The 16,164-nt window shown below is 43.9% G+C and overlaps 1 protein-coding gene across 1 annotated transcript in view; it reads left to right on the forward strand.

The window, feature by feature from the left end:
* CD38 (CD38 molecule) overlaps positions 1-6,384 on the forward strand; it is a 29,692-nt gene extending 23,308 nt beyond the window's left edge. Inside the window, exon 8 of the mRNA XM_005485039.3 lies at positions 3,928-6,384. Coding sequence (XP_005485096.3) covers positions 3,928-4,009 — 82 coding nt within the window. The 3' untranslated portion in view covers positions 4,010-6,384. The remainder of the gene's footprint in view (positions 1-3,927) is intronic.
* The last annotated feature ends 9,780 nt before the right edge of the window (positions 6,385-16,164 follow it).

Genomic DNA, 16,164 nt, shown 5'->3' on the forward strand with positions numbered 1-16,164 from the left:
TGTCTAACGTGGCATACTGGGCAAGCAAAGTATTAACTTCGCTGCGCCCAGCCGGGAGTTCAAGAAAGGATCTTTCTTCTTCTAGTTTGTTCCCTAGTTCTCCCAGTTCCCGCATCCTTACCCCCCAGCCCTCACCCTCTTCACACAGGCAGGAGCCCTCGAAAGAGATTTTAAAGGCCAACAAAAAGCAGGGAAACCATTCTGCCCCTGCTCCCTCTCGACCTGCTCAGCCTCCCCGTCCGAGGAGCCCTGCCCAAGTTCCTCCATCCTCCCCTTCTACCCCAGTTCCCAAGTCCCCAGTTTCAACCCCTAAGTTTGTTCCGCTTAGTAATGAAATTCTACAAAGTAGCCCCTTTACTGTCCAAGATGGCGGAGACCACGCGGTCTCTGCCGCCAGAGCTCTTTCTTCTTCCGCTAACCCGTTCCTCCCAAGCACCAACCCCTTCCTTCACCCTGACCACACCCCTTGCCCAGTTACTCCTCTCTCATACCCTCCCTCCGTCCCGCTCACTCCTCAGCACTCCGCCCCACCTTCAGCTCCTCCTCAAACCCCTCCCCCGGTTCAGCCCCCCACTCCCTTCCCCCCCGCTCCATTTTCGTTTTTCCCTCCGCCTCCGAACGCCGTCCGGGGGGCAGAGAAGGGTACTTTGCCGCGCCCACTCCCTTGCCTTACGTCAGCGCCAAACCCCGCCTCAACCTCCTCCAGTTTCGGTTCCCACGCCACCCCCCCCAGCTCTCACGCTTTGTGTTCAGAGGAGGGGGGGGGGGAAAGCCGGAAACTGGAGCAAGCTCCCCTATTAGAAGCCGCTCCTGTTACATATCATCTAGGGGAGGGGGGAAATGCACGGGCACAGTGGGTCCCTTTAGCACAGGTCCGAATAAAAGAGCTATGCAAAGCTCAGAAAGATTACTCCCGGGAGTCAGAATTCTTCCGGGGTTTGCTACATAATACCCTTGCTCAGGGAGATTTGGTACCGACGGATTTAAGGTCCCTCTTCTCTAGCCTGCTCAGACCCATGGAATTTAGGGTCTGGGTGAGGGAATGGAGGAGGGAAATAGTGGAAGTACTCCCAAGTTTTTGGGGGAACCTTACACTGTCCCATGACGCAGATGGGCAGTTAATTACCCAAGAACATCTTTTGGGTGAAGGACAGTGGGCTGAAGGGGCAAATCAAGCTAAAGCCTTATTCCCATCCCAGCTAGTAGAGACGGCCCGAGCAGCTGAGCGGGCCTTCTTTAAGTTAGAGGTAGTTACCTCCCAATGGGAAGATGCTGAGGTTTTGCAAGGAGCGCAAGAGCCATACATGGAATTTATCGAACGTCTATACAGATATGTGGAAGCGCAAGCGTTCGGAGAGGATGACAGGGAAAAAATGCTTGAGCAGATGGCTTATAGCAATGCCAACGCTGACTGCCGCAAGGCTATAAAAACTCTCCCTCGAAGTCCTAAGCCCACAGTAGAAGCCATGATAGATGTCGTAGTGCGTCAAGTCTCCCTGGCCCCAAGGCCTAAGAGAACATCTGTGCATTTTGCTGAATGCCCCGAGCAAGACTTCATAGAGGCTGAAGCTTCCCCCGTGGCCGGTCCTTCTACTTCTGAGTCCGGCAGGAGGACATCAGCAACCCATCCCTGCCATCTCTGTGGCAAGGTGGGGCATTAGATGCCTCAGTGTCCCATGCGCCAAGACTACATGGAATGGAGGCGGAAGCAAGATAGGAAGAAGACAGAGGAAAAAGACCATCCAAATGAGTCAAGCACCTCATCCCGAAGCAGAGGATGCAGAAGGAAGCTGAGTCACAAGTTCAGGCGTGCTCGCGGTGACGGAGAAAACCCTCCCAAACACCATCAGTTTCCTCAGATGTTTACTTCCTCCCCAATGCTGAGACTGCTGCTCCTACCCCTCTCGTCACTGAACTACCTCTGGTTTATTAATCCCAACCTCCTTCCCCCATTTCTTCTTCTTCTCCCGAACTGGATTTATTATTTGGGGCAGAACCATCTGTTTAAGTATTTTGCGTTTAACTGTTCACCTTTTGTCTTTTAGTACATTTCCCCAACTCACTTTTGATTTTCATCCTCCTAATTTGCAAGCTAGTCCGGAGGAAACTGACTGCGCCGAGTGCCACTGTCCCTTGCAATGTTCAGAAGACAAAGACACTCGTCATGACCAGCTGCGAGTTCCTGCATTCTAAGCTTAATTTAGACTTTTCTCTTCATTTTAATTTTTATTTGGTAAAAAACGGGGAGATGTGGTAGTGTGTTGCTAAGTTTCTTGTGTTATTCCCCCAATTTATGTATTGTTCTCCCCTATTATGTGTAAAATGGTTTCGTTCCCCCAGTTCTTCCCGCCACTGCTAGCCTGTCAGCTAAGTTGCTATAGCAACTGCTATTCATAGTTGCCGATATGTAATTGCTTCTCCCCTTGGTTTCCCTTATAAGTGAAAGTTGTTTCCTCCCTGTCCAGTCAATCACTCCCTTCCTCCTCCCAGGTTTCGAGAACCTTCTCCTCTCTAGAGATGGTGGTTGGCTGGGGCCCCAGGACACCTCCTTTACCTTTTGATTATTGGTCTCCATGGAGTGTCAGTTCTGTGAAGTTCATCCCCTCACCTTTCCTGATTGGCTCTGTCTGTACCCACCCCCTTGCTTTATAATCCTGTTTGCACCCCCTATGAAAAAAAACTTTTTCCCAGATGGTTTCCCGGTGTTTGGATGCGGCATCACCGTCAATAAACCGATGTTTAACCCCCGGGAAATGGTCAGTTCCGTTCCTCTCATATACCAGCGAGGTACACCAGTCCGCAGCCAGCACAGCCCGAGGCCATCAGGCTCCGAAGGGTGCTGGCCAGGAATTGCAGAGGGGCGTCGGCCTTTCGCCCTCAGCTAGTCAGACTCTAAACTTCGGGCCACATACGATCCTTTCTGCACTTGGTACTGCTGAACATGATTAATGGGTGTTCTGCACTTTGTGAAAAAATTAGCTCTGGTGTGGAGCATAAATCTGCCAAATCGTGTGCTTTCTCTTTGGGTAAATGGAACCTTAACCAATACTCCCAGGACCTGTAAGTAGGTACAGATTATTTCAGCCTAGGATGAATTAAGCTATGGGGCAAGACAGGGAGGGGAGATATATCACAGGTTAGACCCCTTGTGGCCCAGCCCAGGGAGGAACCTGACGCTCATTGCTGTGTCTCACAGCTGAAGGTAAGGTGACAAGTAGGGCTGTTTGTCAAAGTTCAACTAACACACATATAAACAACTGAGTTGCACAACACAGACAATTAATTTTTCTATTTTATATGCAGTATAACAATAAAATAAGAGATGTACAGGTAAAGCCAAAGTTCAGGATAGACTGTGTAAGTCTATTGCAAACAGAACCGTGTGGGTCTGTATCAGCTGAGCATCTGCCTTTTAATGCCATGTAGCAACTGCTGCTGGTCATTTTATCTGGCTTTTGTCCATCTCAACAGTATCTTTCAGAAGTGACTCTTAAACTGGATTCACTGGATGCATTAGAAAAAAATCTCTTCATATCTGACATTCACAGCAACAGCTTTCTGCTGTAGCAGTGGGGTTTACCAGAGGATAACACAGATGGTGAACTTCCAGCATGGTAGGAATTCCACAATTCCACAATCTGTGCAAGAGATCTTTCTTCGTTTTCGTAATTATTTTTTATTTTGCAGAATAGCTGTGAGGTCAGTTCCTACTTTGGTTTGTACTGATTTGCCCTTGTCCCTAAAAACACCAAAGTTACCTTTCTGCAGCAAGATTAAAAAGAATTACCCTAAGAAAATCCATCTGCTTAATAAGCATGGATGTGACATGTGCTTTGACTTTCACATTGCATTCAGTAACTGTGAAGTAATTCTGTTGTACTTGCAAATTGATTATTAAATATTTCTTTGTTGTGTGTCTTATTTCAGGCCTGTTCAGCTCCTTCAGTGTGTGCACAGCCCAGACCACACAGACTGCAGGCTTTGCACCAACAGCTCAGCAATTCCCTGAAGCGGAGTTCTCTGTGCCACTGAAGAATTCCCTGACTTGTGTGCAAAGCTGGAGAGGATGTGGCTGCATAGCTGAGAGTGATAACAGTAGCATGGTGTGTGCTGAGTGCATAACCAGAAATCCTTGCTGTGGTACTAACAGCCAGATAGCAGGAGATGGTACCTGAGCTGTGATGCTGCACACACACACAAAAACACACAAACACTGTTTCAGATGGTCAGCAATTGAGGGCAGATGCTTTGCCCTGGTTTGCTCCCCTCTGTACAGCTTGCCACTGGCACAGAGCAGGGATTCCCTGGGACATGCACAAAGAAAGAGACTTTCCAGGATAGGCAGAACTGGCCTAGATCAGTGCTGGAACTTTGCCTGGATCATCTTCTTTCCTGCTGAAAGGTTAAGCAGGAAATGACCAGGGCATGCTGCATTTTCCCTGCATCCCAGTGCAATTTTCCCCAGAGGGGAATGTTGCCCGTTGGCACATGGTATAAATCGTGGCTTTCCCAGGTACTGTGACACTTCTGACCAGGTAAAGCAAGCAATGCAATAGGCACAGCAGTTCTTGCCTTTTAATGGGTATCACAGTAAGCAGCTGGAGGGAAGACAGCTGAGCTGAGCTAAGAAAAAACCAGAACCTGCTCAGAGGGTTGCCTGCACCTGTAAAAACTGCTTAGTATGCAGCTGGGAGAGAAAATAGTGAGGCTGACTCAGATAGCTCCATTAAAAACCTACTGGATACACCATTGCTGCTCAGATTACATTTTGTTCTTAATATAGCAGTAAACAGCAGCCTTCCAACTTTCATAAAAGGTCCCCCAGGCCACAGCGTGGCCATGCACTGGAATAGAAACAAACATCAAATGGTTGCCACAATAAGGAGTCTCTCTTGACCTCAGTTTCTGCAGTGAAAGGTGATGCCTTGGGGTGTAGAATTCACAAGCATTGACATGCTGTGGTGCACTGAAACAGCAGCTTTCAGTGATTTCCTTTGACTTCCATTTTACCAGTCTCAAGTGCAGTTTCTAGCAAAAAAGTGTCTGAGGCCAGCTTTGGCCACGGCTGCAGCGCCATTGACAGCAAGAGAGCAGAGCAGGCTTTGCTGCAGACACACTCCCAGGTGCTGAGGTGACAGATGTACTCCTGGTGCTGAGGTGACAGTGTGAGCAGCAGCTGGGAGTGCTGAGGTGACAGTGTGAGCAGCAGCTGCCAAACCTGCAGGCACACTGGGCTTTCCATGGTCCCACAGGGAGAAGGTTTTACTGCCACAAGTTTTAGTGACTGCCCAGAGTGCACAGCATCGTTATGGAGCTGCACAAGCTGGTGTGATTCTGAGCATCTCTAGATAAGCCTCATCTCTTCAATAGCAATAGAAGCCTGCACTGAGCCTGGCTGGACCAACCCAAGACCTCACTTATAATGTTTACATTAAGTGAAATGTATTTTTATTTGCAAGATGTTATGTAACTTCTTAGACGAATCAACACAGACACAAACCAATACTTTCAAATAGGATATTTCTGACTATCAGTTACAAGTTTGTCTTCATGCTCACTTTTGTACTTCTGTTGCAATATATTGACTGTAAAATTAAGATCTCTAATAAAATTGCTGATGAGAAATGTTCTTAATTCAGTTTGACATTGTACAGAACCTGAGAAAGTTAAGAAAGAAAGATTCTCAGAAGACCAAAATAGGGCACTTCCTAAAAACAACTCAGAAATCTGTTCAAGGTATGAAACACAATATGCAACCACCCAGGGGAGCAGAGAAACAGAGAACACAGTGCTCTGTGTTCTCTATCTGATACAGAGAAGTCATTGCCTTTGTAGGTGGCTGGAAGTGAAGCATCCTGAGTCCTTATCTTGAGCATAGATTGTGGTAGTGTGTTGTTAAGTTTCTTGTGTTATTCCCCCAATTTATGTATTGTTCTCCCCTATTATGTGTAAAATGGTTTCGTTCCCCCTTCTTTCCCGCCACCGTTAGTCTGTCAGCTAAGTTGCTATAGCAACCGCTATTCATAGTTGCCGATATGTAATTGCTCCTCCCCTGGTTTCCCTTATAAGTGAAAGTTGTTTCCTCCCTGTCCAGTCAATCACTCCCTTTCTCCTCCCAGGTTTCGAGAACCTTCTCCTCTCTGGAGATGGTGGTTGGCTGGGGTCCCAGGACACCTCCTTTACCTTTTGATTATTGGTCTCCATGGAGTGTCAGTTCTGTGAAGTTCATCCCCTCACCTTTCCCGATTGGCTCCGCCTGTACCCACCCCCCTCCTTTATAATCCTGTTTTCACCCCCTATGAAAAAAACTTTTTCCCGGCTGGTTTCCCGGTGTTTTTGGATCCGGCATCACCTTCAATAAACCGATGTTTAACCCCCGGGAAATGGTCAGCTCCGTTCCTCTCCTTACCAGCGAGGTACGCCAGTCCGCAGCCAGCACAGCCCGAGGCCATCAGACGCCGAAGGGTGCTGGCCAGGAATTGCAGAGGGGCGTCGGCCTTTCGCCCTCAGCTAGTCGGATTCTAAACTTCGGGCCACATATGTTCTCCTCTGCAATAGATTGTTCTTGGCCATAACAGTGGAGAAAGATGATTGTTCTTGTCAGTGGTGGTGTAGTAAGATGATAAGAAGCCAACTGTGCCTTTGGAAGCTGAGGTGCACAATTAATATGGGCAACTGTGCTGGGGTAAGTGATGGCTTTGAAATGCAGGTGGCTGGCAAGTCTGGGCTGCCTGGATCACATACATGGCAGAACGTGAGCCAGCTCATTTCCAACAAACACTTTTATTATGCACGATTACACATCTGAAATGCTGTGCAGACATGCCCTACCAGAAAAGTACACTTGCAAATCCTATTGCTTTGCTAAAGACTTATCAAGCAAAAAACCCTTCACAACAAATACAAAGTGTTCCAAATCCACAGAAAATAAAAGGAAAAACAACCATGCATTTTTCCCACTCTTTGGAATAAATGTTTTGTAATATGGTTTGGAAAAGGTTGGGTTTTGAAAATATGTTTTTAGTCTGAAAAAGCCAACTCTCATAATTTGCTCAAGGTAAATAGGCTGGGTTGTGCCTCACCCCACATCAAACATTGCTACAGTGCAGCCCAGGAACACAAGAGGAATTTGAGTGTGATAAGGTGATATCAATGTTATCACTCCCAGAACCACACAGAGCTGCAAAAGCCACTCTCTGACCCTGTCACAACAGCACTGCTGCTCCCCTGGTCTTTGGTGCACTTCATCTGACCAGAGCAATCAATAAACTTATTAGGAAACAAATGAAATACAGAAAGATCTGTTCTCTTTGCAACCAGCACTTGGCCTCATGTTTGATTTCATGTAATATGGAATTGTTTAGGTTGGGAGGGGCCCTAAAGTTCACGTAGTTCCACCCCCTGTCATGGGCAGGAACACTTTCCACCAGACCAGCTTGCTCAAAGCCCCATTCAGCCTGGCCTGAGCACTGTAATATGGGGGAAAAAAAATCTTTGAGAGGGTTTTGATTTGTTTATCTGTGTACTGGCAGCACATTATACAGTGGGTCTGGGTCCCCCTGGGCTCTGGCAACGGGGGAGTGGTTTTGGATGGAACCTGCTGTTGTGGCAGCACTGCAGTGTCCATCAGTATGAGGCTGAAATTTAGGAGTTTTTTGGGCTACCCTTCATGCAGGTTCCTGGGAAGACTCCTTGATACTCAAAGCAGTGACCCTCAGACATTGTCTTGCATAAAAGAGCTCAGTAGAAAGAAGAGAAAAATGAGATCAGCAAGTGTTCAGGTAGGAAACCTGGTGAACAGGCTGAATCTCAGAAACTTTCTCTTAACAACAATGTCATTTACAGGCTTAAAGTGACACTTGAATGGAATAAGTGATCCTTCCTATTAAATAACTGATCCTTCCTATTAAATAACTTGAAAGGAGCAATATCAGATTCAAATAAAATTTTTGCCTGTAAAATATGGAGGCTGGTGAAAAGATTAAAAACAAGTAGTATGTCTGAGTAGTTATCCCTCTGCTTTGCCAGCAGAAATTTCATTAAATTCCTGAAGAAACAAGAAAGGCAAACAGTCTGGGATAATACACTTTTTCTTTGCTTAGAAAAGAAAAAAGATCTTCTTTCTAATGGGAAAAAAGTTGTTTAGTTTGAAGAGCATGTTTGTTTTGAGCACTGCACTGGGGAGCAGTGGAGGGCAGCTGCCTGCTTGCTGTTCCTCCTCTCCTGTGGGGCAGTGATTGCCCAAATCAGAATAGCCAGGAAGCAAATAGAGCAGCATGTGCTCCACACCAGCATACTCCACAGCAATACAGCTGCTTTACCCCCAGTTCACTTAATTATGGGATTTGGGCATGAATGGAGGAAGAATAGAGCAGAGAGGGTTAAAATCCATGCTAAACATTTTAGATAGGATTTCTATCACTTAAGGTCAGTCACCTGATTGCACAGACTCCCTCTATAAACAAAAGGACAAGCCAGGCACCTCCTGAGAGCACTCATCGTGCTCTGCAGCAGTGAGGGCAGCACAGAGGGGATGATGTGCTCTCCAACACAGGATCCTTGTCTCTCTCCACTCCCTGTGAAAGTTTCCTAGATTATCAGCTCAAATTCATAAAATTAGCTTCCGGGTACTTAAAGTTGCATAAAATAAGCCTCAAATATATTTCCCTGTGAAAAAAATTATAAAGCAGGAAAGGACATCTAAGGATCCTCTCAAACGCAGCAGATAAAAGGCTTTTGCAAAATATTTTAAAATTATAATTTCACAATCCATTTGCTGAGTATCTAAAGCCACAGTCCTAAAATTTGCTGATGATTTCAGGAACTGACTGTGTGATAATGAAGTCTTTTGAGCATATCATATGCAGCCAATTAGAAAATCTGCATTCTGCTAGAGAAAAATAAATTGTTAATCATCTGTTCACTCTGGGTCATATCTTGTTTTCTGTTTGTTTCTGTTGCCTGAATTTCCAAGACTGAGATCACATTTGCTTGCTTTATGGCTTTCTTTTTCTGCATATGCCATACTTGCTTAGATTTTTGGCCTTTTCCCCCCCCATTTTAGTTACAGCACAGCCAAAATTGCCTGATGGAAATGCCGTGGAAAAAATCTTACCATTTCTTTCCCATGGCCTAGTAGAGTAAAAATACAACAGGTGTAAATTATATTTACACCTTCAATATCTTAAAGGGTAGCTCAAAAATGGGGGGTGGGGGATGTTTCTTGATGAATCTATAAATTAGTCAACACAAGAGAGTGACAATAATGGTTTGCAGAGGACTGGGAAACTCTGGGGGGAAACATTTTTCCATTCTTACTCTTTTATGAATACTAATCAAATCCATAGCTCTCCATTGCAATTAGACCTGGGACCTCTGCAGCCGAGTTCTGAACCTTCAGAGAATGGACAAAAGGGCCTCCTGTGTGAAGGCATCAGCAAAGTTGTGATCCCTGTGGGTCACACACAGAGGGGTGTGTGACTCACTGAACAGGAGCCACACTGGGATGGGTGATGGACTTCCTGATGGTGAGACCCTACCCAGAGCACAGCTTTGTGCTCCAATAGCCTACATCCAGCCCCAGGTGACCAGAAGGAGCCAGCTTTTCCTCCCTGCAGCAGCCTTTCAACAACATCAGTTTGTGGTTATGTGCTTGGGTTACAGCAGGGAAACATTAAGTGGTCTAGACAGAGGTAAATTACAGAAACAAACACAGTTGTAATTCAGATTACTCATTCCCTGTATTAAAATGCTACTAAAAATAGGAAGCAGGAAGACAGTTACAGTGTCCGTATTTTTTTATGTTCCAAATTTTCTTGAGTGATATCAAACACTCTTAATAGGTGATACATGGGGCTGCTTCATGAGAAGAAGTAAAATAATAATACATGTCTTGAGAAGCTTCAGCAGGTCCTGGTGTGTTTAAATATTTTTTCATTAATCAACTACATTTTTGTGTGAGCTGTAGCTGTACTGAATATACTGTGTTGCGAGGGATTAATTTCTATGGCTACTATTATGGGACACTGGGCAAACAATTTAATCTTCAAATTTGAGATTTCCTGCCTGAATGGGTGGCATGATAAGCTGATATTTTGCAATATTTTAAGATACTAAGGGTTATCATAATGTCTAAACTGTTGTTATGGATATTACAGCTATTTAGTTTCATCCTGTGTCATGCCTCTATTTCATCCTCAAATTGTGCTCCAGGTGACACAAGTTGTGCAGAGCAGCTCTGCTCTCATGCTCTCTGATAACATGAGGTAGTGAAGCACTTTTCACCACAGGCTGTTCCACCATTACTGAAATTAATTTCTAGTTTGCAGTATTGGCCTGGTTGGGCAGGGCTGTGGGCTAGTGAAAGGTGTCCCTGTCCTGGCATGGCAGCTGGAATTAGATAATCATTGAGGTCACTTCCAGTTCAGGCCATTCCTTGATTCTTTCCGTGATTACACTCAGGTGTTAACAATTTCCTCTTGTATCCTATGTTAAAGATAATTTCTTCTGTGGGGAAGGGCAGCTTTTTTCTCCTGACAGGAATTCTTAATCCAGGCACTTCTCCTGCTCTTTTCCTGGTGAAATAGGGAGATCAACCTTTATAAACATTTCAGGATGATACATTTGCTAGAATCTGTCTTTTTTCTTCACCCTCTCCCATTCTTTAATATTCTTTTAGTGCAAAGACTTATCTTGTATTTCCTGTGGCCTGTTGACTGACACAGCTGAACTGAAATGCACTCCCTACTTTTACTGTGCTTTATGAGTTATAATAAAATTATTACAGAAAGTATTCACAAGTTTGCTGGGGCAAAGTTGAGAGGCCATGTAAAACCAGCCCAGTTTAAGTGGTTCTATGCCGTGTAAAACCAACCCAGTTATTGCTACAACAACCAGCAGGAGTGGGTGGACATTGAAGTTAAAATACTTGGCTTCAGGGAAGTTTCAGAGAACCTCTCTTCCAAGTGTGTCTTTCATTTGATCTATTTCACACATTATCATTCATAATGTAACATCGTGGCATCAATTAACACATTATAGGAGGCAAGATTTCTTTTTTTCAAACTTACCCCAGAGTACCCTCTTATCATTTGACCATGGTTAATTGATTGCAAAATAACCTTTCTCTTTAATTATTAGCCCAAATATTCTAGTTTAAGAGAGCTATAAAAAGTTGATATTTTTCCTAATCCAGAGCTTTTGTTGCTCCATCTTCCTTGAGAGAATGAATTCTACACAGAAATATACCTTCAAGTACAAATTATAAGTATCAAATTTACTTCTTAGCTTTCCTTCGAGCCTAAAAGATTTCACTAGCATCAGCATTTCTCTGTCTCAATTTCTCAAAAAACAGTAATGCTGGGAAATTAAAGACCACTTTACCAATGTCTGAGTTAGTTCCTGGTTTGAATACTGAGTTGAAACACAGAAAATCATGGAGACATAGCTGTAGACCTGATGATGCTCTGCAGTACCTTTAACTTCCCAGCCCTGCTCAAGGGCCACACTTGTGTCCTGTAAGTGTTCCCTTTGGCCATAACTCTACACCTTTTTCCCGTTTATGCCATTTTCACTCAGTTCTCCAGTACAAGAGAGATGTCCATGAGTAAGCGAAATGGAAGGCACAGCACATGGACTGTGGGATATGATTGAACTTTGAAGACAAAAAGAGATGATCTATGTTTCAAAGAAAAGGAGCAAAATCACTTAATATTTGATGTCCTTTTGCTTTGGACTGTTTGTGTTCACAGTCTCCCAATACTGTCTCAAAGGAGCAGAGATAATTTATTGGGAGATGATTGGGATGATCTCAGGATGTGCAGCATGACAAATCATGCCTGTTTAAATGTAACTGCTTTTTAATTACAATGTCAAAAATTATACAGTCCCACAGCAGAAACATACCAGTGTGCCTCTCTAAAATTGCCTTTCACTCTTTTCCCTGACATAATCTTCAATTAGTTCAGGGAAGGTTACTGTGGTCACAACTTGACATGATGAAGCCTGATGTAGTAAATTAAAAATGAATAGGAAATTATTCACATATCACTGCCTGTGTGGTTTTCAGCAGAGGGTGAGTTGTACTGAATATTAAAGCCTGGGCTGTCCCCTGAGCTCACAGGCACCTGCAGGTCAATGAACCCTGTTCATTGTTGCAAAACATCCCTACCCAGAGATAAGAGCGTTGTGGTTACCTGCGTTCAGTTACAGCCTGGTTAGCACTGACAGGGATATTCCAGTTAATCATTACTGAGCCAGAGCCCAGCCCTTTGAGCTGCTTTGTCCCCAGTTCTGATTCCAGGCAGGAAAGAGCCCAGCCCATGCATGTGAGCCTTGAACACCCTGATGTCCTACAGTCGCAATCCATGGCATGCCAGGATTCCTGAGAACAACCCCTGCAAAGGGCAGTGCTGACAGTGGGAGACTCCCCAGAGAAGGAGGACATCAGCCATTCCCTGGGCCTGCTCAACAGCCCAAACCTGGGCAAGAGGAAACAAGAACCACTGCAGGCTGGATAGGAGACTCTGACACTGGAGACCCAGCATTTCCCAGAAAAAAGGGCTGTAGGACAAGGGAAGAAATATGATGCATCATTGGCAATGGTGAATTTTCATTCCCTGTGTGATTGCCAGGATTCTTGATTGCCCAGAAAAGTCAGCACTTGGTAAAAATGTAATGTCTGAGAGGTTTCACCCTGCACCCTGCAGCTGAAGGTGCAGCCAGAGGAGAGAGGGATTGGCCAGCTTCTCTGACCACTTCCACACTTAGCAGTCAGCAAAGCCCTCCAAATACCCACATGTTTTGGGATGCTCAGAAAATGGAGCAAATTTAAATCAAAAATCATTGCTTGAATGAAATAATACATATTTATTGGTAATTTACACACATTACTGATAATGATGATGGACTAGCATAGCAAAGAACTTTTAATTTTGTAATTACGTATTTCCCAGTCATGTATCAGTATCTTAACACAGATCTCAACAAAACCACAGCTTTTGTTACCTACTGAAACAGAACAAACTGTTCCATGAAGAAATATTGTTTCATGTGATGTTCCTGCCTATAAAATACACAAGATAGCCTCAGGTAAAGGCTCTTTTCATAGCTATAGAATTAAGCAAGCAAAAGCTGATTAACATTGGATTTTGACATGTCAGCTTCAGTTTTAATTTTTTAAATTTCCTGCAATCAGCAGCTTCTGTGGAAAGTACGCTGCTTGCAAGCCATAGGGTTATTTAGGGTAAGTCTTTCCATGAAATAACACAGCAGTAACAGAAACTCAATCTGTGACCTATAGGACCTTGGACAATGGCACACATCAAAGGCACATGTATAAACTGCAAGAAGCACAGATAAGATTAGCACTGGTGTCACACACTCCTAGAGCTGCAGTTTGTCTCTGCTCTCTCTGTTTCCTCTAAGTAACAGCTGTGGTTGCAGGCAGCATGTGAAGTGACACAACTCTGTCCAAAATACATCCATACACTTTGCATTGCAGTGTCCCTCAGCTATGTTTAAGCTACAAGGTGTCCAGAATCCTGGGTGAATGCTGCAGCCCTTGGAGAATTCCAGGACTACATTTCTTGATGGAAAAACAGGTGAAGTTCAGGCGAGGCCACACACATTGGTCTTATGGTTTATTTCCCCAAAGGAAAATCATGCTGCAACACGTTTCTCTTTCCCCCATCTTTATAGTTTTTATTGTAACAGGTCCCTGCTGTTACTACCAAATAAAGTATTCAGCATCCTCAGATGGGATGAGAGTGCCTGTGCAGGGCTGCTGGTGAGCTGAGCCCATGCAAGCTGCCCATTGCCTTCTGCAACACTGCTCAGCATAACCATTGCCATTGCTCTGCTGCTGCTCTTTATTTCCCATCTCATTCCTCTCCCAGCTCTTGCTCCTGCTGATCCAGAGCACCAACACCTTGCCCTGTTAGGGTACTCTGTACTGCTGCTGGTAACTGAGCATAGCAAATATTTGGTTACACGCAGTCAAACACGTCCCTCATGTCCTGAGGAACTTTCTTCATTAACAGATGACAGAGAATGAAAGAGCAGTGAATAACTGCAGGCTTTTGACTAAACTGAACACTTAGGTGTGACTGTTTGATTATTTCATTACACATTTGGTCCACCTCTTCATATGAATGGCCATTAAATGCAATGTCTAGTACCAGGTACCACTGCTTGATTCTATTGTTTTATTATTACTGCTCTTTGAATTTTCAAAAAATTTGGGTGAAGGAAAATATTTTATATGTACAGCTTTGTGAAAACTGTGGTGTATTCCAACAGCATTTAACTTGAATTCTTGTCTTCTGTGCAGTGGAAGCACAGGAAAAGTTCAGCTGTAAGTTGTATGAAAGGGATCAACCTCCATTTCTGAGATCTTCCTTGGAATGAGGGGTTTTGCCTCCAAGGCAGGATGGATACTGCAGAGCTGTTGGTGTAGTCTAGAAATCCAAAGAAACAGTGAGGTCAAGAATGTTATTTCTTGCAAGATTCAGATTTCAGTAATTTAAATGTGAATGTAGAAGATATGAAACTTTTTTAATTGCACAGACAGTTGTAGTTTTTGGACAAGCATTTTAAAAGTCGGCACACAGTGGTGACTGGGATCATTGGCTTATTTCATTTGTTGCATCCATTGGTCATGGATTTTGAGATGCTGACCACAAAAGAGGCACATGAATATCCCAGTGAAATTTTTCCAAACTGAACTTTACCTACCAGTAATGGTATCTTCATCAGACTTCACTTCCTATTAGCCTCACAGTGAGACATCTTAAATCTCAGTAAAGGAAACTGGATTCTGGAAAGAGCAAAGAAAGCATTGCTCTTGTTGCCAGACAGATGCATATCCAATGTGCAATAAATCATCTGGGCACAAAAGGAGCATTGATAATGGTTTTTCTACAATGATTTTCAAAAGAGATTTCTTTTATAACTCCAGTCTGGAGCCCCTGAAGCTCTTGAGTGGTCTGCCCTGTGATGCACTGCCCAGATTGTGCCTGTTATTTGTTGTTTGCTGTGGACCAGCAGTATGTCTGTCTGGTGATTTAGTACCATATGACTAAACAGAAAGAGAACTAAACAGCCTCCATCAGAGCTCTGGAACATAGTATAGCCCCCTCCAACTCATCATCTGATGGGTCAAACCCAGAGACTTCCAGATTCCATCAAAATATCTTTTCTTATGGCATTAAGAGTTCAGAGGTCAAGTTTTAGGGCATGTTAATAGACTTCTGAGATCCAGAGGCATTTGTGAAACACCACCACTCCAAATAAAGGAGAGAAAATAGGACCATGAAATTGGCTAGCCTCAAAGATGCTTCTTACAAACATCAGACATGGTGTGGTCTCCTGCACACCTGTGATTGGTGGAAGAAATCTGAGGTGACTCTGATAAGCAGCAACTTGTCATAGTTGGTTGCAGTAACAAGAACATTTAAACTAGTGAGAACACGCCTAAAGAAAGCCAACAGTTCAAGTGTTGCTGCAAACAGTGAAGTTTGTTTCCTCCTGTATTTAAATTAGGAGGAATACTGTGATAGCAGCCCCTGGATTAAACTAGCTCACTGCCAATGATTAATTGAACTTTGGGCTGCAGATGAATAACACCCTTAAGAACATCCTGTGGCTGCAGCTCTCCTCACAGAGAGCAGCAGGCACAACTTCCCCAGGATTTTTCCTGTTGAAAGCAGTGAGAAAGCTCAGAGAAGAAGAAAAACTATTCTTATCTTCACTTACTGCATCTGTTGTTTGGCACATTCAGAATCTGTTATGAAAATTGTTTACCAAAAGTAGTTTCTTAATTAGGCACTGGTGACAGATATTTTAGATTGATTGACCAATTAAGTCAAAATTGTGTTGTGACTGTCTGAAAAGGTCACAGGTTTTTCTTTAGTTTTAGTTTTAGTTTTAGTATTAGTATTAGTATGGTATAGTATAGTAATGTATTATAATATAGTATAGCTTAATAAAACTTTTGTTCAGCCTTCTGAAACCATAGAGTCAAAGCCCTTTATTCCCCAGATGGGGTTCACCCAGCATCAATAGTGTCCCATCATCAGGAAACATCATGAGCCCCCAGCCTAAGAGTGGGAACAACACTCCATGATAACTGGGTGTCCCAGTCACAAAACCAGCCAGAATGAACAC

Source organism: Zonotrichia albicollis, chromosome 5 (genome assembly GCF_047830755.1).
Source record: "Zonotrichia albicollis isolate bZonAlb1 chromosome 5, bZonAlb1.hap1, whole genome shotgun sequence".
Classification (NCBI taxonomy): Eukaryota; Metazoa; Chordata; class Aves; order Passeriformes; family Passerellidae; genus Zonotrichia; species Zonotrichia albicollis.